Below are 23,323 nucleotides of genomic sequence, written 5' to 3' on the forward strand. Positions count from 1 at the left end.
ACAGCTCCCCCCCCCCCCGTCACCTTTCGTTTTAGGTACTAGGCAGTTTGAAGCGTCTTCTCCGAGTCTTGGCAACTCTAAGGGCGTGAAAGACACCGGTTTTCTTGTGAGATAGCATGGAAAGCTTCCTCGGTAGCCTTTTTTTCCCACATTCTAGGGAAGACCTTAATGTTCTCTCGAGGGGACCTTTCTTGCACTCGTCATCGTCTCTGCGGTGCTAGCCTGGGTCGTGTCTACAGTATTGACAAGTCTACCTCCCATATCGAACCCGGCATATATACCTGGAGATATGTAGCTTTGGTCGTATTAGCCTTGCTTGTTTACCACCTTCAGCTTGACCGTATCCTCAGGAGTTACGGTGAGTCGGCACCATAGTCGCACACACGACGTGTACATGTTCCATTCAACATGCTGGGTTCAACGTGTCGCCCCGTTGTTTTTCGCAAGATGTACATCGGACGGATTCTCGACGTCAGCAAGTTGCGTGTCGATATTCCTGGCGCGGCTGAACAGCTCATATACGACGAGTACGGGTCTATAAGACGCTAGATGTTGCGCCTAGTTCGGAAGCTGTCACCTTGCGATACCGTCTGCGCCGTCGACGAGTCGTGTAATAGGTTGGCCTGGACGATCCCGGATCTCGTACTGCACGCTTCCCCTACGGGTTTATCGCCATGAACCAGCTTGAGCGAGAGCTCATGCGTCATCGTCATCCCCCTCTTGGAGCGACGCCTGCTTCTTCAACAACTCGCGCCACCCAATCTTATCTGCGCCATGGGCATCTAGGCCTCATGCAGAACCGGTGGAGACGGAGACGCGTTGTGTCTGTTGCAAGTCATATAGCCTCGAGGTCGGCATTCTCGTTTCCCTGAGTTATGTAAAGGTCCGACATGACGTCCCAGACATTGGTTGCCCCCCAAATTGACTGGGCCATCGTCTGCAGGGCCATCGTCTCTCTTGGAACTTGCTTCATTTTACCAGGCAGCATCTTTCTGGGATTAGTCGGTTTCAGAACGCCGTTACGATGAGGCGCAATACGACGAGCGCATGTCAGGCAAGGCAGCACCCGTCTACCTATACCCAGGTGATTGTGCTGAAGCATGCCAATAACCTTCTGGCGATGCTGTGTTCCCAGTGAAACAAAATATTCCGCTTACATTACGTAGTCTATATCGCTACAGAGTTGGGAGAGTCCTCATACAAAAGCCCGCTTTCTCCCTTCCTCCTAACCCAATCACCTTTTTTAGCCCCAAGAAATCGTTTCTTCTATTGATCTTTTTTTTTCTTCTCCCTTACTTGCGGAGAGCCGTGTCAAATGCGGGAATGAGCGTCTGGGCGAGCCAGAACGAGAAGACCAGCTTAGGACCAGTCATGAGGAGCTGTAGAGTGAAAAAAAAAAAAGGAGAGGTCAGCATCTGGTTTCTTTTTGGAGATACGACCCATCGATATAAGTGTATATGTGGAGCCTGGGAAAGAGGCTGGAGAGTGAAGATATAATTGTTGGCAGGAAGAATATACCTTGGGGACAAGTCCCTTGAAGAAGCTACCAAAACCCTCGTTCTTGGCCATGTTCCTCAGGATACGGAAACCGCTCTCGGGATTCTCAAAGTTGCGGTTCTGGATACGGGTCTTGATCACATCGAGAGGAGCCGAGACGACGAGCGAAGCCGAGGCACCGGCGATGGAGGCGACGAAGTTCTGCAGCCACGAGGCCTTGTTGTAATCCTCGAGGTGGAAGAGGTATTCCTTGGCGAAAGCAGAACCGCCGAAGAGCTATAGGGGAGAGGAACATGCATGTCAGGATACGAAAATCACACGCCACCCGCGAACGGGTGGGAGAGGAAGGTGGTGGACTTACAGCAAAAGATCCAGGAGCGTTACGGGCAGCAGTCCATCCCCAGCCACGGTAGAGGCTGAAGCCCTCGTCGCCAATGATCTTGAGGACACCACGACCCTTGAAGGCCTCGGGGTTTGTCTGGCGCTTGATCTTGAGGACGTCGAGGGGGAGGAGGACAATCTCGCCGATACCGACCAGACTACGCGCACACACAGACCGTATGTCAGCCGCGGGGAAGTCCAAACCGGAGCTCGGTCACATCAGGATTAGGGCTATTGATTGCGACTCACCTGCCAGCCGTCGAGTGCATGATAGCCTTGCCCGTCTTCTTGCCAAAGGCCGACTCGAAGTCGTTCCCGTAATGCTTGGCGAGGAAGTCACGAGCTACGGGCTGACCACCATACTTGTAGATGCGCTGGAGCACCTTGTATCCTGCGGCGTATCCGAGACCGGGAAAGAGGGAAATGAACTTGCGACTGGCGGGGGCGGTAGCCTTGTCCTTGAAGATGACCTGGTTCAACTGGGCGCTACTGGAGATCTGTACGGAGGAGGTTGTTTCATCTGATCAGCCTTTCCAAATCCTCTTCTTTTTTTTTTTTTGCGCTGTATTGTATTACCTTGGTCTGGTTGCTCATCAATCGCTTCGCGATGGTATCGACCTGTATTTTTTTCGGATTCTTGTTAGGGAACCTTGGAGTTTCGCAGCAGCCGAAGGGGAGAGAGAGAGAAGAGACGAACGGGGTGGAAGATGGCCAGCTCAGCGATACCAGCGGAACCTGTAGTTCGGCTCAGTTAGCACTCGGTTTCAATATATCTTCTTGAGCCATCATACCATTGTTCCTTTCGGACAGATACGGCAAAGGCAGGAGGGACATGAAGGGAGAAATCGTATCTTACCAGAGCCCAGCAGGCGAGCCACGTTAGACTCCTTCTCACGAGTGTTGACTGGGGGAGACATGGTTGGGACTGTGGGGAGGGGAAGCTCTTCTTGTCAAAGATAACCGGGGGAAAAAATCAAGAGAAAAAAAAGTGTGTGATGCGAGAGAAGGAGAATCTTGTCGTGGTCGCAACGGCGTTGGAGCTTGAAATTTGGACTTGCCTAGTGGTTAGCAGCTGTACGTCTTTCGTATGTACGAGTTACTCGGGACCCTATGGATGGAAATTTTTGAGCAATAATATTACAATAGTGCCGACCTCGGGCGCGCGAAAATGGGGAAAGGAGGTTCCACCGCCTAAAGCCGCGCTGTAATAATAGCTGTTGGTAATATGAACGACTACTTATGTTCTATATGTACAGATGATACCAGCCAGGAAGATCGATATTACTGTTCTTCTCAGCATTGCAATTTATCTTGTTAGAGGACGTAAAAGGCACTTATTTTCTTCTTCCCAATTTTTCAATTAGGAACACCGTATTATTCCCACCGTGCATATCGCCGAATATTATCCTGGGACCAACTCTAAGCTATGATTACTCAATCAGACCTGATCACATGGTCTTTCCACTAACATCTTTTTTTTTATCGCGACTCGTACATGTATCATAATGTGCGATAAATCCCGTCAATCCGTCCACCACTACCCTAGGCCTCCCGACAATTGCCGTTCAATCTCAAGGGTCTCTAATAAAGACGAAAAGGATACACGTACTTCTATCATGTTTGTCCGTTGTGTTATTACGTTTGTACTGGTAGTAGTATCAGTAGATTAGTAGGCTCCAGAGGTATACGATTTCCTTTGCACATGCAAAGGACTCACTGAGTGTGCAGAAGGCAAGTCCGATACAATATCGTGCCATACGTACCAAGTCAATACACCTTTTGACTGAGCGATTTTTTTTAAACAGCTCGTGATACACTTACAAGACGGCAGCCATTCCGTCCTGACTCTAGGAAAAAAAAGGAACAAAACAATGAATCCAGATGAAACGTAACAGGTGTAACAGCTCACTCTCTTTCTCCGTCCATGTCAACCAACTCCTGCCACATTGTTTTTTTTTCATACCCGTGATCGCCATGTATTTGCTTGATAGGACGGGAAGTTCCCTCTCTCCATGATTAAAAATCCCTGAATATAGACACCATGTCATCCAGCCTCATGAGCTGTGCAATCAGTTTCTCCTGAATCTGAAGGTGCTCATTGTACTTGTTGTAGTGCTCGGCCGTCATGACCTCCTCCTCTTTACCCTGGACGTCCTTCCTCTCGACGAAGGACAGGATGTTCCTCTCCTTGTGCCTCTCAGCCTGGAGCGTCTGTAGGCACCGCATCATGGCTTTGTAGATGTCGTCGAGCAGCTGGGAGCGGGTGCGCTCGGCGTCAAAGTACCAGAAGAATAGGGTGCGGTTAGCCATACGGCTGCTGTCCTTGGGCACCTCTTGTATGTCCACCAGTCCCGCCATCTCCATGGCCAGCATCTTGCCCTGCACGTCGGGCTTCCTCATGAGAGCCGCCGAGTGCAGCATCTTTTCGTCCAGCTTGCCCTTCTCGCGCAGGATGCGCGTGAGCCGGAGTCCGTGCCGCCCAAACGACTGCTCGATGATGGCGTCCAGTTCTGACTCGCGGATCCGCTCCATCAGCAGCTCAAAGTCCACCGTCCACTGGCCGCGTCCCTGGGTACCGCAGTGTCGAACGAATCGGTGCTGGCTCTCCGCCAGGAGGAGTAGGTGCTGCCGCATCTGGTCGACGCGGCTGGCCGGGGGTGCGCCTTCGTCCTTGAATTTGACCTTGGTCTCTCGGGTGCCGTTTGTGCCATTCCCATTCGTGTGTGCGTGCTGTTCGTCGTCATCATTGTCGTCGTCGGCGTCATCTAGTGTTATACGACTTATTCCCGATCGCCGTGGTGCATCTTCGTCTTCGTCGGATTCGTCGTCCGACTCGTCATCCGACTGCGGAGCGTTGGGCCGAACTTTTTCGGCGCTGATGTCATCCACGTTGCTCTTGGAAACTTTCCCGATGCCACTGGCCACGTTGACCGACTCGTCTAGATGTTCGAATATGTCTAGGGTGGTGGCTGTGGGCAGCGGTCCCGTCTCTTCTTCTATTAACTCATCCTTTCGGGGTCTGGGGGTGTTTGCCGTCAAAAGGCCCAGGAGTGTGCGGTACACCTCGCCCGTCGTCTCACCAAGACATCCTGCGGCAAAGTCCGCAAGACGCTTGTTCCGCAGGTCGACCAAGCATTTTTCGTAGTTGATCCTGACGACGAGGTTGGGCTGTACTCTCGTTAGACAAGTGCACTTCGTGGGAGGGATGGAGGCTAAGGTGGGCTAGTAGCAGTACTCACGCCTAGCTGTGGTACTGTTTCGTCATCAAAGGCCCCGTTGGCAGCCCGCCCATTGTGCAGCCTCCGGCGCTTGCTCATGCTGCCACGGGTCTGGTCGAGCTGGCGTTTGACACCCTTTCCTTGATCGCGGAAGGATTTCCACCTGTTTGCAATTTGTTGTTCTATCTCCATTTTGGTCTTGGTCGCCTTTTCTCCCGGCGAAGTTTTGGTGACGTCTTGCTTGATATCGTCGAAAACGTCGATGGGGTTGCGAAACGATTCTGGGCGAACGGTCTCGATAATGTCTGCCTGGATCAGACGAGCGAGAACGATCATGAGGTCATCGTCCGACGCAATCATATCGCCAGTAGCATGGCCGTTGGAGCCGTTGGACTTCCCATTCAAGGAAGGGTATCTGGAGGCAAAGGCCTGGCTCAGATCATGGACGCGGGCATGACCAAATTGGAGTAAGTTCTGGACAAGCTCGCGCTCCATAGGGCCAAATTGATAGTTGACTGCCTCTACCACCTTGCCAGTTCGGACAAGGTTGTAGCAGGCGTCCGGGTTCGCATCGTACCAGGTGGTTCTCGACTCGGGGTCTGCTCGCGTATAAAGGAGGTTTTGCTGAAATAGAACAGCTAGTCCGTGTCGGAGTTGTCGAGGAGTGAGGGCCGTATGCTGCGCCAATTGTGAAACGGTGCAGCGTCCCTTTGTGAGCAAGGTAGCGAAGATGCGCTAAAAGGCGACAAGACCCTAGTCAGTTGGTGATACAGGAAGGAGGGGAGGAGAGAGGAAGAGAGGGAGAGGGGAAAGAGGGGCAAAAGATGCCCCCAATTGGAAAGAGGATGAGCGTACCGATGGAAGTTCGCCATAGAGATCGCTGACTAGGAGAGCACAAAGCTCGGCAGCGTGTTGTGTCTATTGGCATGTGGTGCCCAGCGTCAGTAAAAACGTGGTTCAGTGCAATCAATAACCGGATGCGATGGTGTCACTCACGACGTGCATTGCTGTGCTCCTAGAGATCCTCTCACTATCTCTAGAGCTGAACACAATGACTACCGGACCTTCATTGAAGTCTGGTACTATCCCTCCACTCTTATTCCGGAATGTAAAGTGATGAGCGCGGAAGGCAGCAAGAGAACGTTGGGAGAGATATATATGATGGAAGACTTGTTTGGTCTGAAGAGGGCAGAAAATATGAGGTACTAGCGTAGATGGCGCATGATTTTTTCTGAGAGAGTGTAAGTGCCACTGAGGCTTCTGCTAATTGCCATTAGCAGTCTGCATGTGGGGTGCAATGACCTGCTGGTGGGAGCCGAGCAGTGGGCCGAAGTACTGTCAAGGTGACTTTTGCGGCGTATCTCACCCTTGATCGTCATATTTGTCTGCCAGAGTGACCTCTAAGACACTTCGCCTTGCATAATCCCGGCAAACTCCTCGGATCCGCTAATCACGTGATTCAAAACAAAGTCTATCCCGTCTCTCGAAAATTAGACGGGAGCTTTTCCACGAGGCACTTCTTCTGGAGATTTACTACGGAGTATCCCCCAATCCACGGCGGCAAGGACTGTCAATTCGTCTCGACACCACCCTCGACAATGCTTTCGAGATCGTCACTCGCACGGAACGCCCACCAGGCCGCTCGTCGGTCTCTGGCCGCCCGGTCTACCCAGCAGCGCACCTTTGCTGCTGCTGCTTCGTCTGGAGCCTTTGAGACGTCGGACATTTCTGGCCTCAAGGTTGCTTCGCGCGACACTCAGGGCCCTGCCACCAAGCTCGCTCTCGTTTCAAAGGCTGGTACCAGGTATCAGCCTCTTCCCGGTCTGACTGTTGGTCTTTCCGAGTTTGCGTTCAAGGTAAGCCCGTATCCAAATTCGACACACCCGTTCACCCGGCCATCCTCGGGGGCTAGTAGGACTCGTGAGCTAATTCGAACCCCTTCGAAAAAAAACAGAACACCCAGCGTCGCTCTGCCCTCCGCATCACCCGCGAGTCTGAGCTCCTCGGTGGCCGCCTCTCTTCCTCTCACACCCGCGAGAGCCTCGTTCTCGAGGCCAACTTCCTCCGTGCTGACCTCCCCTACTTTGCCGAGCTGCTAGCGGAGGTTGTTTCCATGACCAAGTACACCAGTAAGTAGCAACCACGACGGCTTGTACGGCATAGCTGAATATGCTGACTGGATCGGGAAGCCCATGAGTTTCACGAGGAGATTGAGTCCGTTCTGCGTGTCAAGCAGGGTATCTTCTACAGCGATGCCGCTGCCGTCGCCCTCGACAACGTCCACGCTGTCGCCTTCCACGGTGGCCTTGGCAACTCCGTCTACCCCAACCCCTCGAGCGCCGACAAGAAGTACATGAACGAGGAGTACATTGCCAGCTTCTCCGATGCCGTCTACACCAAGCCCAACATAGCCCTGATTGCCGACGGTGCCGTCCCTGAGGACCTAGCCAAGTGGGTTCCCCAGTTCTTCAAGGACGTCCAGGTCGAGTCCCAGTCTGGCCAGAAGTTCGAGTCCCAGGCCTCCAAGTACCACGGTGGTGAGCAGCGCTTGAGCCACGCCAGTGGCAACTCCATCGTCATTGCCTTCCCTGGTTCCGCCTACACCGGCCCCAAGCCCGAGGTCTCCGTCCTGGCTCAGCTCCTGGGTGGTCAGTCTACCATCAAGTGGTCTCCCGGCTACAGCCTCCTGGGCAAGGCCACTGCCGACATCCCTGGCCTCTCGGCCTCGGCCTCCAACCTCGCCTACTCCGACGCCGGCCTTCTGGCCATCCAGCTGACCGGTTCGGCCGCCTCCGTCCGCAAGGGTGCTGAGGCCGCTGTGAAGGCCCTTGAGAGCGTTGCCAACGGCACCGTTGCCAACGAGGACGTTGCCAAGGCTGTCGCCAACGCCAAGTTCAGCGCCTTCGACGGCGAGCCCTCCCTTGATCTCGTCGGCTCTGGCCTCATCAGCACTGGCAAGGCCTTTGAGTCTGCCGCTCTCATCAAGGGCATTGAGGCCGTCAACGCCGACAAGCTCAAGGCTGTAAGTTTTTCCTTAGACATTTCCAATTACACCCAAAATGCAGAAGACTAACACCAGAAACAGGTCGCCAAGGCCCTCCTCGAGAGCAAGGCCTCCGTCTCGACTGTCGGTGACCTCTTCGTGCTGCCGTACGCCGAGCAGCTCGGCCTGAGGGTGTAAGGAGGGTAAATTTAGGGCATGAGCGCTTGTACCAACAGTCAACCTTGTCTAGTAGTAGAGGGCGTGGTGCGGTGGTTTTCTATTTTGTGAATACCTGTAGAGGAATCTTTTTCTTTTTTTGCCTCGGTTTCCACCTCGTCTCATGCTGGATTTCCTAGAATTTTGATGTGACCGCTCTTGCCTCATTGTCTCTTTCTTGCCTTGCAGAAAGGAAGGAGGCCGCCTCCTGCCGTTCGCTGTATTTTTGGGAAAATGTAACATTATTCATATTTACTATCTGTGCAACTGATACAACATGCAATCACTCTCCCGATCGCCCCTGTGTTGTCTCGCTCACGTCACTCACGATATTCAGAACCCTGGTGGTGTCGATGGTTTTTTTTTCTGGGTCCAATCCCCAATCCCAGGCTTTGGATTACAACGTAGGGGCAACGGGATATGCAGCTGATCTCGGTGTCCCCTACGAGGCCTAGACTCATGGGATTGACTTGCCCAGGGGTGCACCAGCCACAAAGTGCCTACCAGCCACTAAATGTCCACCAGCCACAGCTGGCCCTTTGGAGCCCCTTCCTTCATTATTAAACCTGGGTCAGTAATACAGGACTACAGGTACATCTCCTCCGTACCTCCGTAGCCGGTAGGTAAACAGGTGGAGAGGTCTAGCGCCCGTAAGACCCTGTAATACCTCGATGGCACAGCGCCCGGGACCACTGACGGGACCGCTAAGGAGACACTGAGAAGCTCTCAGGGTTTGGGCCAGTAACAAGCTGCGTTGCTATTGGGGCAGGGCCGCCGGGGCGCCACTGGGAAGGTCAAGGCTTCACCACCATAAGATCTCCCTCCCCATCTGATTTCTAGTTTGACCACACGACACAACTTCTGGCGACATTTCTGCCCCGTCCCTTTCTTCCCTCCTTCTTCTTTCCTCCCCCCTCCCTCTAGGACCCTGATTCTCCTAATGTCCTCTCTGCCTACTCTGTGGCAATTGTGACGCTGCTTTACCTGTCCTTGTCTGGTCCCGTTTGTCGGTCTTCTTTGTCCTTAGCTACTCCCCTCTCATTCTCCTCCCCTCGAGGTATGCTCCATCATCCCGCTCGCCCTTCTCTGGCTATCCGCGGCCTCCCTCCCCCCCCCCTTCCGCAACGCCCTTTCTCAGACGATCGGTCTATAGCATTCTGACCAACACGATGGCGGTCGGGCCGCTTGACCATGGACACTACAATGAAAGTGGCTGGCTGACTTCAACGGGATGCTAACCTTCGCGTGCTGTCTCAAGACAAGATTAATTTTCTGAAGACTTTGCTCTATCGTCATTAGAACGACAAAGTTCTTTCACCCTTCGACTTCTACCCTGGACCGGAAAATCGGAGGAACGACTGCATTCGGGAGATACATCTGGGCTCCCTTGGACAGCGTCAGGTTCGTCGCAGCCCATTCACTGCCTACCCCTTGGCTTATCCCGCTTTGAATCACCGGGAGAGCTCCCGCCCCGCCCTGCTATTGTCTTCTACCCGCCCATCACGAGCTCATGGCTGCCTCTGAACATCAACCACTGCTCGCGTCTTCGGCAGATCAGGTCATGATAGCATATCCATTTACTTGAATTGGACGTGAATGAGGACGATCTATATAATGTTTTGCGACTAGGATGAGACTGACAGCTTTGCGATCACAGTCACATCCTCATTTTTCTGTACCCGACGTGCGCCGAATTTCCAATAGGTGCATCGCACCATCGAAAGTCATTGCGGGTGCTTGCGCTGTACCCCGCATGGTAAATCTGCACTTCGTCGATAGGTCCGGTTGACAAATCCGTACACGAATTCTTGTCCGCCAACATGCCTCCTGTGGGAAAAAGGGACAACGCCGCGGGCGGTGGTAATGGAGGAAGGGTCCAGAATGGTGAGTTCATCGTCTCACAGATCAAACCCACACACCATCACTGAGGCTGACATGGCATTTACGTCCAGGGAACCGACCCGGTTTCCGAACCGATTCTGCGATATCAAACAGCCGCCAGGGAGGTGAGAGGGTTCTCCAGAGATGGATGCCCGATGCGAACGACGCAGTTGATGACAGCTTGGAGTCGCCGAACAGTGGCCGCGGGTGGGACCAGTTCGCCGAGAACGAGAGGCTCTTTGGTCTACAGACGGACTACGACGAAAGCTTCTACACAACAGCCATCAATAAGAATCATCCGCAGTACCGCGAGAGAATCGCTGCTGCAGATAGAAAAGCGCGTGAAATTACGTGCAGTGTTGCGGCAACAGCCCACGTTGCCGAAGAGCGCGTCATGGATTACGTCGCAGGCCAAGGCACCGAAGAAAACGAAGAGGATAAGTGAGTCCCCGTTCTTGCTTCTCCTCTAACCATTCCCTCCAATCTCCGTGCTGATGAATTCTACAGATACAGTGGTGTTCGTCGCCAGGACTTCCCGCCGCTTGGTGGTCAGGAGTCCAAGTACACACCTCCGGCCATGAGAGCTCCATCGAGCCAGGCTACCGTCAAGGGAGCTCCTGTGGACCCTGCTATTATCTCTTCACAGATCAAGGCTCCGGGAAAGAAGCCGTCGACGACAGAGGACACTCAGACCCGCAATGCGGAGACTAGCAAGGATGGTGCCTCGCAGCAGGCAGGTAACGAGAATAAGCCCGCGGACGCCACCGTCACTGCATCAACAACCGCTGATGCCCGACCAGCCGACAAGGTTGGAGTTCCCACCAGCAAGACAAACTCCAGCTCCCGCAATCTATCTCCACAAGTCAAGGAAGGGGCACCCAGTGCGACTTCCACAGTCGAGCGTGACGTGCTGAAATCGTTCAAGTCGTTCGCCAGCCAACAGCGGGAGAATGCCCAGAAAGTTCGCAGCAGCAAGGCAAAGGCTGACAAGGAGGTCAAACTGACAGAGCTGAAGAAGTTTGCCAGCAGCTTCAAGCTCTCGACGCCGGTGCCGACAGACCTTGTCTCCATTATCGCCAAGGACCCCAACAAGCAAAAGGAGATACAGGCCAAGGCCATTAAAAACGCCGAGGACGTGGCCAAGGCCAAGGAGGAGCCCGTTCAGAAGGACAAGGCCCCAGCCCCCAAGGATGCGCAGGCCAAGCCAGCAGAGCAGAGCACGGCCAAGGACACGCCAGACGCGCGAGTTCCTCGGGGCCCGACGGCCGGGCAGGTAGGACCTCAGGGCGGACCTGGCAACCGCCACCCCGGGCATCGCCAGCAGTTCCCCCAACAGCAGTACCAGGGATACCGGAACAACCGCGGCAGCGTGCCCCCGCACGTTCCTGGCGCTCAACAGCAGGGTGGAAACACGCTTGCCCAGCGCATCCGCAACGGCGACCAGCAAAAGTACGGACAGTCACAGCCTGGTCCGCAGAACGCGGCGGCTCAGGACGTGAGAGCCCCCCCCACTGGGCCGGCTAATGCTGTCGACAGTGGTTTCAGCCGGCGCTCCAGTGCCATGTCGTCGTCACACCTGGAAGCCAAGCTGAACCCCAACAGCCACGAATTTAAGCCAAGCCCCTTTGCCGCGTCGTTTAACCCTGGTGGCCGGCCGAGCGCGGGCTCGAGCCCTCGGTCGGCGGTCAACCATGTTTCGGAGGCAGCCAACGGTCCGCTGATTCGGCGCAAGACCAAGGCCATTGATGTCAAGAAGTGCTACATTCTTGGTCACCTCCAGACGATTACACCGCCGCAAGGTCGCAACTGGGATGAGAATGGCGGCCTCCGACCGTCGTTTGACACGCTCCCCACGTGGCGCCAACTCCAGGACGACGAGAAGCCTGAGTCGACCATGCACCTGACGTACAAGGAGTACTTTGACCGACAGCCGTTTGCCGTATCGGCAATGGTGACACCCAACCCGCCGCACGTGGTGCCACAGATGGCACACCACCATCAACTGCCTTTCCACCTCCAGCCTCAGATGGGAGGACCGCGGCAGTCACCGCACATGGGCCACATGCAGATGCACACGCCCCAACACGGTGGCATCCCCCAGCAGCCATACGGCCACGACGATCACAGGATGGTGCACTCCAACTCTGCGCAGTCGTTTGCCTCACCGCGACTTGGGCAGGCGACGATGGCGTACCCCGGACCTGGGCAGATGCCGTACCAGCAGCCCGTCTTTATGGGGCCTGGTACACCGCAGATGGGACAGTTTCGCAGCTTCCCCAACAACCCGCAGTACATGGGGCCCCAGCAAGGTCAGATGGGCGGCCCGATGATGATGCAGCCACACTTTCTGCCCGGCCCTCAGAGTATGGTGGGCGGACCGCAGATGATGTACCCTGGTGCGCATATGGCCATGGGAGGTCCGCCGCAGCCTGGACCGGGAGTGAATGGGTATCCCAGCCCGGGACGGCCGGCGGCACCGATGATGGCGCACCAGGGGTCGCAGCAGGGGCAGCCCATGTACGGCATGAGCCCCAGCGTGCAGTATAGCCAGCCGGTGTATGTCGGACCGGGGCAGCCGCAGCAGCAGCAGCAGCCTGGTGGCCCGAGTCAGTAGAGACTTGTCCTCAGTGGTGGTGGCGGTTGAAAGGGGACGAATGGCTGACTGTATAGTGTAGTGCCCCCGCGCGGATACAACGTGGGACCTCAGCACCCGGGGGCCAATTCCCAGCATCAGGGAGGTAAGCTTCATGGCTCTCAAAACCAGCAACACCGGGGCGGAGCCAACGGCTACGGTCGGCGTGGCCAGGGTCACGGCCAAGGCCAAGGTCAGCAGCATGAACACGGCCGACAAGGGAACAGCAGCCAGAGAAGCCAGGCCGGAGCGGGTCAGAACCGAACAGCAGCGGCAGCAGCAGCGGCAGCAGCAACAACAACGGCGGCGGCCGAGGGATCTGACGAAGCCAAATGAGAGATTCGACATGGGCAACGATTGCAATCACATATTCTTTTTTCCTTCTACTATCAAACGCTACATACTACATGTATCTGGCCCGTTCGAGGCGACAGCCGAGGGTCTGCCGTTTCTATCAACATCCAAGGCATCGATATCAACAATCGGTCCTTGAAGGCCGGACACGTCGCTGCGACCTGCGACCCGTGACCGGCGGCCTAGGTCGCATCGAGGCCCGTCCAATGTCTCGAATGGCACTTCACCCAAGCCTGATGCCATGTATATTGACCAGGACCTGTCGCAAGGTATATCGGATGGGGAGGGCGATTAAATCTTTTAATCTGCATTAAAAAGGGGACGGAAGGAGGGGACAATATCCTATCAGAGGATAGATCGAAAAGGAGTTTTTTTTTTTTTTTGCCCGTGTTGGGATGCCGGTGAAAAACGGGACAATCGAACGGAATGAGTTTCTTCTCTTTTCTCTGCTTGGGGGGGGGGGGGGGGGGGGGAGGCAATATGTGTTGGGGAGGTTGGTATGAGTTGATGATTGGGGAGAGCAAGAGGTGGTCAAGGAGGAGGAGGAGGAGGGGAGGGGGTGTGCACCGTACGGGAGGGATTGTGAAGACGGTGTACTCGTACAAGAAAAGAAGTTTTCTTCTACAAAAACATACAAGGAACAAAAAAAATATCAAACAAAGGATTTGCTGTTGACTGTTGTTTCATGAATCATTCGACCTGGGGAGATTTACACCAGGGGATGATTCTCCATCTTGTTTTGGTGCATGATGATGGGCGGTCAATGCCTCAATGGTGATACGCTCCCTAAGCGTCTAGGCGTTACGTTACCTCGACTGACGTATGAATGGGTTGCACTCTGTCTCTGTCTCTGTACCGAGTTTAGTCTTTTATGCGTCTCTGATGCTGCCTAGAGCTTTCGTCCTTCCTACTCTTCTCCCCCCTCCTTCTTGTTCATGTTCATACTTGATCTCTTTTTTTTCTTCTTTTTTTCTTTCTTTCTTCTGCTCGTCCCTCCTCTATCGTTTCAAAAATCTTGTTCTCTGGTTTTACAAACTGTCCAATAGATTTTCCTCTGCACGCATACGTCAAGGGTGTATAGCATGTGGCAAGATGAGGCAGGGAGGGAACAGTCAGGATGTCTGAAACGGAGAAAAAGACGGAGCAGAGGAACCTATTAGAAGAAAAAGAAAAAGGATAAAAAAAGGAGGAGAGAAGAAGAAGAGGAAGAAGAAAGAAAGAGAAAAAGAAAGAAAGAGAGAGAGAGAGAAAGAGAGAAAGAGAGAAAGAGAGAAAGAAAGAAAGAAAAAAAGTGAAGTGTTTGGTTCGAATAGGCAGTCCATGTAATGTAATGTAATGTATATTATATATGCAGGTCACGCATGATGAGTTTTCCCGTTGGTTTCGGGGGGAAGAGTTTAGATGGTCAAGAAGTGATTTTGCGGGTAGGAGCAACGCTTTCCTCCTAATAGGTTGATAGGTTGTTGTATTAGTGAAACGACGGGACCATGCTCTTTTCTTCTTCTTTTCTTCTTCTTCCCCCCCCGCTGGAGGGGGGGCTACTGCTACACGTACTGATGATGAAGCACGTAACTCAGCTTCACTCCGTTAGAGAGGCGAGGGAGAGTGTTTTGGTGAGAAGTGGTATTAGGTCATGCATGTATGATGTGGATGATGCGATGCACACATCATATGCACACATCACATAGACAAGGAGGTGATAGCTGTCCCGAGGATGAACTACCTTGGCAACCGTTGACTGGAATCTTTGCAGCTTGTTTACATCTGTTCTCTCCCTCTTTCTCTCCCTCTCCCTCTCTCTTCTCTCCCATACCCCTCCCCAACCAGAGGACCCTTTCTCCCGGCTCTTCGGCATGACGTAGATGAAGAGTTTTTTCTTTTTCTCTTTTTTTTCTTTTTCTTTTTTTTTTCGGCTCACAAGATCCGAAGTTAGCATGTCTTTTGGGGAGAATACACGTGAATCGAGTGAATCAATGTTGATTATAATTCGATGCTGTTCTAATCTCATTAGCGTTCTGGTGTGCTCCTTACTGGAACGTGGATGTTGGGAAAGACCGATGGTGATTGCGTGATAGAGATCAGGTTGGTTGGCTATGGTCTGTTGATTCATTTCCATGATATGGTCAGTGAATGAAGAAGAAGAAGAAAGAGGGAGAGAGAGAAATACCGGGGGGGGGGGGAGTCACGAGGCCTCCTTTTGTCTGTGATATACGAGTGTTGTTGTTGTTGATCCAGGACGCCTCACTCACGATGACCGATATTATGGCTGATGATGCGTGCCACTTTTTTTTCCTTCCCTTCTTCTTCCTTTTTACGTGTGTTCTTCAGCGAACAATTGATGGGTGATGATCTCTGTATGATTCGGGAAGATTTTGTCTACGACAGGACTCCGCCCTCCGCCGAAAGTGCTGATCGGGTAGTATTATGCTCTGATCGAGTTGAAGTACCGTGACACAGACACACACGCATGGTCCTGGGGGACTAGGCAACACACGAGGGATATGCCAATGTCAATCAATCACTACCTACTACCTCCCCTCTGTCGATTCTACCTGTGTAGAGGAGTAAGTTTGTGTGCGTGGTCAAGACTCGTATATTTCATTCCGATCGTCGTCTTCTGTCTGAGCGAAGATGCTGGATGGACAGCGCATCCGAGATCACGATGGCTCGAGGAAGCTGGGGGTGACTGTGCCCCCGGTGGGTGGCGACAGACGACGACCTGTAGGTGATGAATACGGCGGTCTCTGCCCATGTATACGTCCCGGGATGATATGTGCGTGTCTGATTGCTCGACCCAACGGAAGGGAAGGAAATCTATCTTGTGAGGCTATTTACAGATGTGAAGCGTTGTGGGCAGCAGCCCCCCTGGTTGCTTAGTCATGCATCTTGGATGCCACACGATATGTGGTACCCGGTAGTCACGGGGGCTTTTTTTTTTGTGAAACTGCCTGCACGAGCAGAGGACAGCTGATAACCAATACTCGACTCGGTATGAAAATACAAGACTGGAGAAGAAAAGAAGAAGAAGAAGAAAGGCAGTCATCTTCGACGTCATGGTGCATCTCGTTTCACGATGCATGATAGATTATCACAAGGCTACTACCACTGTCCAGTGTCCATCGTCTACTATGCATCCATCTACTAACTTACTCGCTTCGTAGCCGCTGACAGACAGCGGGACGGGATCCCTGAAGCCAGACATCCCTCTTTCGGAATAGCGGGGTATGGCGTCTATGCAAGTCAGGAGAGTCGGTACCAAGACACGACAGGACAGGACAGGACAGGACAGGACTGATGGGGAACATTGACAAGTTGCTCAAGTAACAGGAAAATAACATTCATCATGTCGACTTTACCTACTCGATAGAAGAGGAAGAGGAAGAAGAAGAAGAAGAAGAAGAAGAAGAAGAAGGGAAGACGAAGAGGGAAATTTTAATCCGTAACTCTTCTGTCTGTCCCTTTCACCATTATAGGTACATTATATACAGTCACGCAAACTGGAGAAAAAAAAAATGTGTGTGCGTGTGTGTGTGTGTGAGAGAGAGAGAGAGAGAAACATTCCATCAACTCACATACAAGTTTCACCCAAGACGTTGCCTCCGTATATTGATTGGTCAGGAAGCGGGCGCTTGATCTGTTTTGGATCTTCTGCTGCAGCTCCGCATACCTTTCTCTCTTCAACTCTCGTCAAGCGCCTACGAAACCACTCCGTTTTTTCCTCTGCTTCCTCAACAGGGATGAAGGGAACATGTAGATGTGGGAAGAAGAAGAAAAAAAAAAGTAAAATACCATGAAAAACAAGATTGAAGAAAAAAAAAACAATCATCTGAAACAGCTCTCTTGACCATTCATGGACCACATATTCCCTCTTTCTCTACCGAGGGTGTGTGCTGTGTAGAGAGAGAGAGAGAGAGAGAAGGTGCACTGTGGAACCGCCACCCCCCCCGACTCCTCCTCCCCCTCCCCCTCTAAAAAGGGGGTACGCTGCGGCGCCTGTTTGAAAGGGAACAATGCGTTTCGTGTGTCTCTGACCACTCCCATCGTCATAAAGGTTTCCCTTGTCTCTCCCGTGCCTTCTCTGCCCCTCCCGCTATAGTAGTACGGGTAGGAGTGATCCGTGGGATATCTCGTTGTGAATCATGGGCCATTCATCTTGTGGTGCTACCCTCGAACTTGTGAACACCCCTGAATTCCATAGTCCCCATTGACCATTTCATTTTTTTTTGTTTTTTTTTCTTTTGTTTGTTTCCCATTCTCTCTTCCTCTACCCAAGTCTCTGTCGTAGTACGAGCAGTACATGTGAGTAGCAGTGTAGTGGTCTCTGGTGTATGGTGTATGTAGTGATTTCCCTTCTTCTGTGTCGCAATGTGCTCGAGGTCATGTACGGGCAGCGACGACGCATGGAGGAATTATAAAGTCACTTGCCCCTTCTCTCCATCCTCTGCCCTCTCTTCTCTCTCTCGCTCCTCACCAGTTTAGTCTCTTTTCTTCTTCTTCCTTATCCTCTCCCCTTTCCTTTTTCTTCCTGTTTGGTATCTCTCTCTCTCTCTCCATCTCTCCTTTTTTTTGTGTGTGCCTCTCACATCTCTTCTTCTGCTCATCAGCAATAACTCATTCCTTCATCACCTTGAGGATATATCGACCCTCGAAAATCCCTTCTTCGGAAACAACCACTGGCTGTTTGTTCTTCTCAACCTTCCTTTTCATTTCCTGGGTCTTTCTCTCTCTCTCTACCTCTCTTGGGAATCTCTTCTCATCCATAAAGTGTGAGCGTGTATATAAGAGAGCTGTGCTTCTTATACAACACACCGCGACACACACACACACACACACACAACGCTCTCTATAACAGCAATACTGGCAGCCGGAGATAACTTCGGACACATACACTCCTTACAGAAGATATGAAGATCACCTCTACCATCGCCGCCGCCATCGTAGGCATGGCCTCGATCGCCTCAGCCCACATGGAGATGAAGGACCCGCCCCCCCTGCGGTCCAAGTACAACGACTTCACCACCGACGCCGACTACAGCATGACCAACCCTCTGTCCGCCGACGGCTCCGACTTCCCCTGCAAGGGCTACCAGTCGCTCATGGGCACGCCGCAGGGCAAGTCTGTCAAGACCTACCAGCCCGGTCAGTCGTACAAGTTCACAATCACCGGCAGCGCCGTGCACAACGGTGGCTCCTGCCAGGCCTCGCTCTCCTACGACGAAGGGAAGACCTGGTCCGTCATCCACTCCTACATCGGCAAATGCCCCGTGGCTGGCGACTCGGACTGGGACTTCACCGTCCCCGAGGACGCGCCCTCGGGCGAGGCCCTCTTCGCCTGGACCTGGTTCAACGAGGTCGGCAACCGCGAGATGTACATGAACTGCGCGTCCGTCACCATCGGCGGCGGCAGCTCCAGCAGGAAGCGCACCAGCCGCATCCAGGCGGCAGAGTACGTCGACGCCCTGGTCAGCAGCCGCGCCGGCGGGCTCTCGGGCCGTCCGGCCATGTTCGTCGCCAACGTCGGCAACGGATGCACCGCCCCCGAGGGGGGGGACGTCGAGTTCCCCGACCCCGGCCCGGACGTCACCCGCCAGACGGCAAAGGGCGAGACCGTCGCCCCCGAGGGATCTTCCTGCGGATCCAGCAGCGGTGGCGACGGCGACGGCGACGACGACGGCGACGAGGACGATGATGAGCAGCCCACAAGCACTGCCAGCACCACAGAGGCCACGCCCTCCCCCACAGAGGCCACCTCGGTCGTCCAGAACCCCTCGACGCCCACGACCACCCTGCAGACCGTCGTCAAGCCCACCGCCTCCCCTACCCAGGCCTCGCCCTCGCCCTCGCCCACGCCTACGGCTGGCAGTGGCGCCCAGGCGGTTGGGTCGCCTTGTGACCAGGAGGGTCAGTGGAACTGCGTGGGCGGTTCAAAGTTTCAGCGCTGCGCCTCTGGAATGTGGTCGGCCATGCTTGACATGAGTGCGGGTAGTACCTGCCAGGCTGGCATGGGTGACAGTCTCGTCTATGCCTAGACGTTTCGTCTGTCTCGTGGAGAGACCCCTCATTCACCCTTTCGGGGAGATGTGAATACATATCCGCATCTCTTCCTCATGTCCTTGTCCTCTGGGGGTGTAGAAGACTGGTCGGTTGGGGCATGGTATGGTACGGGCCGACATGAGAAACTCACTCTCATTTCATTCATATTATTCAAGAGAGATGAAATGATTATCTGTATATACCTCTTTCTCTTCTTTTCGATCGATTCTTTCATGGTTATTTTCTTCCGTCATATGTCTCTTTTCAGGGAGCTGCATACTAGCCATGCTTGGGGTTTTTCTTCTTCTTCTGTCTTTCTTCCTCTTCTCTTCTCTCCCTTCATCATGTCCCGAAAAGGAGCTTCTGGTAAACAGTACAGCAACAATAAGACGCTCATTTTCAATGACCTCTGTTCGAATCGTATTGCCACAGAGACCTTTGCGACCCAATCTGGAGCAGAGCCCGGGCGATTGTCAGCTCGGTGCGGCAAAGGACACCGGAGGGAGTGGACAGTGAAGGGGACGTGAAGAGGAAACAAGCTACCGTGTGCGGAAGTGTGGCAGCAGGTCTTCGTTCCGGTGTACTGTCTTTGTCGTACAGAGGTCGAGAGGTCTGCTAAGATACCACTGCCCCCCCCAACAGTTGGAAAGACGGCACGGGGACGTCAACCGACGTCCCTTCTTTCCGTCCCTGCCCATGTCTTTGATTCGTGGCGTTCGTGCAGTGCGCGGCTTGGAAAGTCTCGTATCACTCGGGGACTCTTGGGGGTTCTGGGTGGCTGGCCGGTTGAGTTTGGACTCTTGACAGAAATCGATCCGGGTCCCGATCCAACCATGCCACCCGCATCATTCCCGACCGGAGAGCAAGCGAGACGAGGGTCCTGGTGATGGAGGTTGGTGGGTGGGTTCATCGCTCGCAATCGAGTTCTGTCTCCTTCAGTCGAAGTAGGCAGGGACGTGCTGCCAAGGGGAAAGAAGACGACGCCGCCAACATCAGGCTCCTCTCGCCTCGGATGATTGACCTATGTAGTTGGGTTACCAAGTTATCCCATGTTCAGGTCATAATCATATGATCATATACAAGACCCCCACCCCCCCCTCCATCTAGTAACTTGATAGGCTTAGGCTGGATGATGATGTCTTGGGTTGGCCGAAGGAGGGACTGGGAACTGAGCTTGGTCTGTTCTTGTTGAATGTTATGTAATATAATACAGCGCTACCTCTTTAGTTAGTATTACTACGATATCAATACCCGTGATACTGCTACCACTTACCACTAATCTAGTAATATTTAATAGTAGTATTAATCACTTTTTTTTTTTTTTGTAATAACAAGTTCAATTGTTTGGAATAACATTTCCCCGCGCTGCAATGATTTCCCCTTCTGGCCTCACTTCTGAGGGATCTTCAGTAAGAGAGGAGGGGGGGGGGGGGGGGGGGGTCAAGGGTGAAGTGCTATGGGCTGGCTGTAATACTTATCGCATAGGCCTGGTATAGGCTGTGGGTGGCTCACCACTGGTTGGGTTTGTACGTAGTATTATTATTATGGTTAAGATAGTAAAATATCCCTCTCTGTCTTGTCCTCTGTTTCTCTCTACCTCTATCACCGTAATAAACCATGATAGTTCGTTTATTTCATTGATCGATTCATTGCTGCAACTTGGCAACTTTCCATCCGGATCAAGCAGCGCAGCGCGCCATCTCGCTCCAGCCCCCCCCCCTCACCTCGTCCCCTCTTCCTGGTTCTCTCATTTACCCTCGACTCAACCCTCCAACACCAAACTCCCCTCTTTACCTCTCCACACCAACTTCTTCCTCTTTTCACTCTCCCTCTTAACCACCGCTACAATATTATCCCTTCACACCCCAGCCTCTCCGCACCACACCCTCACATTTCAACCTAGGGAGAGAGAGAGAGAGAGCGAGAGAGCGAGAGCGATAATTCCAACCCAAACCACCCAGAATGGCTGGTCCGACTACACCCAGTGCCGAAGGTCCCACGTTTGCCCCGCCACACCTCCCCGCAGGCTGGATCGCGCAGTGGGATGGCTCGAGCAAGAAGTATTACTATGTCCAGCTCGCTACCGGCGTCTCCCAATGGGATACGCCCACCCAGGCCGTCCAGACGGGAAACACCCCAGCCCATAACACAGATCATCCCTTTGGGACGCCTGGGGCCGCCTCGTCGTCTGCTCCGTTATCGCAGCATCAGCTCCTTCCCGGCCAGGAGCTCATCACCCACCCCGACGGATCGCAGACCGTTCGACACCCCGACGGCACAATGGAACCTATCTTGCCCGAGAATATGAGGGGTGTTGCTGACGGTCCCAATGGGGACAGAGGTCTGGGTGTACGTCCTTCTTCCTTTCCTCCTACATCTCCTCCCCCCCATCAGAGAGCCAAAACCTGACAAGACCGATCGACCGAATGAGTAAATGAATGATCGATCGATTGATTGATGGCTGAACTGACAAGATAAAATAACCACAGAACATGGCCATGAATGCCCTCCTCAGCAACAGCTCCGGCAAACACAGCAACAGCAACAGCAACAGCAGCAGCAATCCCCTCGGTGCCCTGGCCGGTCAGCTCCTCGGTGGCAGCTCCTCCTCCTCCCACGGCAAGACGTCGACCTCTTCCACCGGAAAGATCGTCGGACAGCTCGCCTCCAGCTTCCTCTCCAGCGCCAACCACAGCAGCAGCAAGCCGGAGCAGCCGCAGAACTACCACGGCGGACACAGCTCCTCGTCGGCGCAGCAGGGTGGTCTGGCTGGCTCTGTCATGGGAGGTGTCGCCAGCATATTCGGTGGTGGTGGGAAGCCCGGTCACTCTGTATCTGTATGTCTCTCTCTCTCTCTCTCTCTCTCTCTCTCTCTTCCCTCCCCTCCACTCCTCTCCCGGTCACCCCTCTTCCCTTCTCTTCCCCTTCCACCACACCTGCTTACCTCTTCCCTTAGAACCAAGACTACGGATACTCCAACTCGGGGTCCAACGGCGGCTACTCTGGCCAAGCACCCACGTACCACGCCGCCGTCGGCGGTTCCTCGTCCCACCACGCGTCCAGCTCCATGCCCCCGCCATCTTCATCCTCGACCGCCTCCAACCCCCACCACGCATACCCGTCCAGCGACGTGGCGTCGCCAACCTCGTCGCACCACTATACGCCATCGTCGGGCCCCGGTGCCCCGTCACCGTACGGCCACTACTCGTCGCACAGCCCGCAGCACGCCCCGCCTCCCCAGCACGCGGGGTACCCGCAGCATCACCAGCCGCAGCAGCCCTCCTACGGCGCCGGTGCTTCTCACCACCAGCAGTATGCGCCTCCCCCCGGCCCCCCTCCTGGCCCGCCTCCCCCCGGCACGTACGGCGGTGCACCCTCTCCCTACGGTGGCGGCGGCGGCGGCTTCCTGGGTCAGGGCCAGGGCCAAGGCCAGCACGGCCACGGCCACGGCCACGGCCACGGTAGTTCGTACGAGTACGTTGGCGGGGCAGGACATGTGCCGTACGGTCAGCAGCAGCCGCATGGGTATGGGGCGCCGTACTGATCTTTCCTCTCTCTTTTACAAACTTTTTCCCTTGCTCCATTTATACCTCCCCCCCCCTCTCTTTTATCTTATCGCATTAATTGTCCATCTCTCCGCCCCCTCAAGATAGAAGAATGTCCGAGGTCTTGTCAGACTGGCCTGTATATTGACAGCTTATTGGACGGATACATGATAAAATACCCCTCGCTCTGGGTCATATATTCCATGTATGTCTTGATGTGTTTCCCCTGTCGTCCTCTTCTTCCAATTTTTATCGCTCCATCTTTTTATTTTTGTTTTTTCGACCTCGAGATATGTTTTCCTTTTTTTGTTTTTTTTGTTTTTTTTTTGTTTCTACTTCCCAGATATGTTTCATATCATTTGAAAGGTCTACGAAGACGCATGAATTTATGACAACAAAACGTCGAAGCATCAAATCCGGAAACCACAGCCCAGAAATGTCATAGGTGTCCGGACGCATTATGTAGAGAGAGTAGAGAGGCTGCCCGATTGCAGTATTATGAATGTCGTCCTTTTATATATATCATACAAACACTCATGACCTTCGGCAAGGTGAAGTTAGAAAGAAATATGTGCTCCTCTTT

The 23,323-nt window shown here is 53.6% G+C and overlaps 6 protein-coding genes across 6 annotated transcripts; 4 read left to right on the forward strand and 2 right to left on the reverse strand.

Moving 5' to 3' along the window:
- Window positions 1-1,292: 1,292 nt before the first annotated feature.
- On the reverse strand, window positions 1,293-2,795 carry GMORB2_6326 (Mitochondrial carrier protein; the record flags this gene model as incomplete). Its single annotated transcript, XM_035468296.1, has 7 exons — window positions 1,293-1,379; window positions 1,519-1,773; window positions 1,859-2,036; window positions 2,128-2,375; window positions 2,455-2,496; window positions 2,576-2,613; window positions 2,735-2,795. The coding sequence occupies 7 exons, from the start codon at window positions 2,793-2,795 to the stop codon at window positions 1,293-1,295; spliced, it is 909 nt and encodes a 302-aa protein (XP_035322277.1).
- Window positions 2,796-3,894: 1,099 nt separating this feature from the next.
- Window positions 3,895-6,101, reverse strand: GMORB2_6327 (uncharacterized protein; the record flags this gene model as incomplete). The annotated part of the gene is made up of 4 exons (XM_035468297.1): window positions 3,895-5,046; window positions 5,118-5,831; window positions 5,952-6,014; window positions 6,093-6,101. The coding sequence occupies 4 exons, from the start codon at window positions 6,099-6,101 to the stop codon at window positions 3,895-3,897; spliced, it is 1,938 nt and encodes a 645-aa protein (XP_035322278.1).
- Window positions 6,102-6,694: 593 nt separating this feature from the next.
- GMORB2_6328 (ubiquinol-cytochrome c reductase core subunit 2) lies at window positions 6,695-8,277 on the forward strand (the record flags this gene model as incomplete). The annotated part of the gene is made up of 4 exons (XM_035468298.1): window positions 6,695-6,952; window positions 7,051-7,225; window positions 7,286-8,118; window positions 8,182-8,277. 4 exons carry the CDS (start codon window positions 6,695-6,697, stop codon window positions 8,275-8,277), a joined length of 1,362 nt encoding a protein of 453 aa, XP_035322279.1.
- Window positions 8,278-10,115: 1,838 nt separating this feature from the next.
- Window positions 10,116-13,144, forward strand: GMORB2_6329 (PAB1-binding protein PBP1, interacts with poly(A)-binding protein; the record flags this gene model as incomplete). Its single annotated transcript, XM_035468299.1, has 4 exons — window positions 10,116-10,179; window positions 10,248-10,617; window positions 10,684-12,782; window positions 12,852-13,144. 4 exons carry the CDS (start codon window positions 10,116-10,118, stop codon window positions 13,142-13,144), a joined length of 2,826 nt encoding a protein of 941 aa, XP_035322280.1.
- Window positions 13,145-18,066: 4,922 nt separating this feature from the next.
- Window positions 18,067-19,191, forward strand: GMORB2_6330 (endo-glucanase; the record flags this gene model as incomplete). The annotated part of the gene is made up of 2 exons (XM_035468300.1): window positions 18,067-18,808; window positions 18,905-19,191. 2 exons carry the CDS (start codon window positions 18,067-18,069, stop codon window positions 19,189-19,191), a joined length of 1,029 nt encoding a protein of 342 aa, XP_035322281.1.
- A 1,966-nt stretch (window positions 19,192-21,157) lies between these two features.
- GMORB2_6331 (WW protein) lies at window positions 21,158-22,739 on the forward strand (the record flags this gene model as incomplete). Its single annotated transcript, XM_035468301.1, has 3 exons — window positions 21,158-21,544; window positions 21,685-22,006; window positions 22,159-22,739. The coding sequence occupies 3 exons, from the start codon at window positions 21,158-21,160 to the stop codon at window positions 22,737-22,739; spliced, it is 1,290 nt and encodes a 429-aa protein (XP_035322282.1).
- Window positions 22,740-23,323: the final 584 nt, after the last annotated feature.

Source organism: Geosmithia morbida (assembly GCF_012550715.1).
Source record: "Geosmithia morbida isolate 1262 chromosome Unknown scaffold_5, whole genome shotgun sequence".
Lineage (NCBI taxonomy): Eukaryota > Fungi > Ascomycota > Sordariomycetes > Hypocreales > Bionectriaceae > Geosmithia > Geosmithia morbida.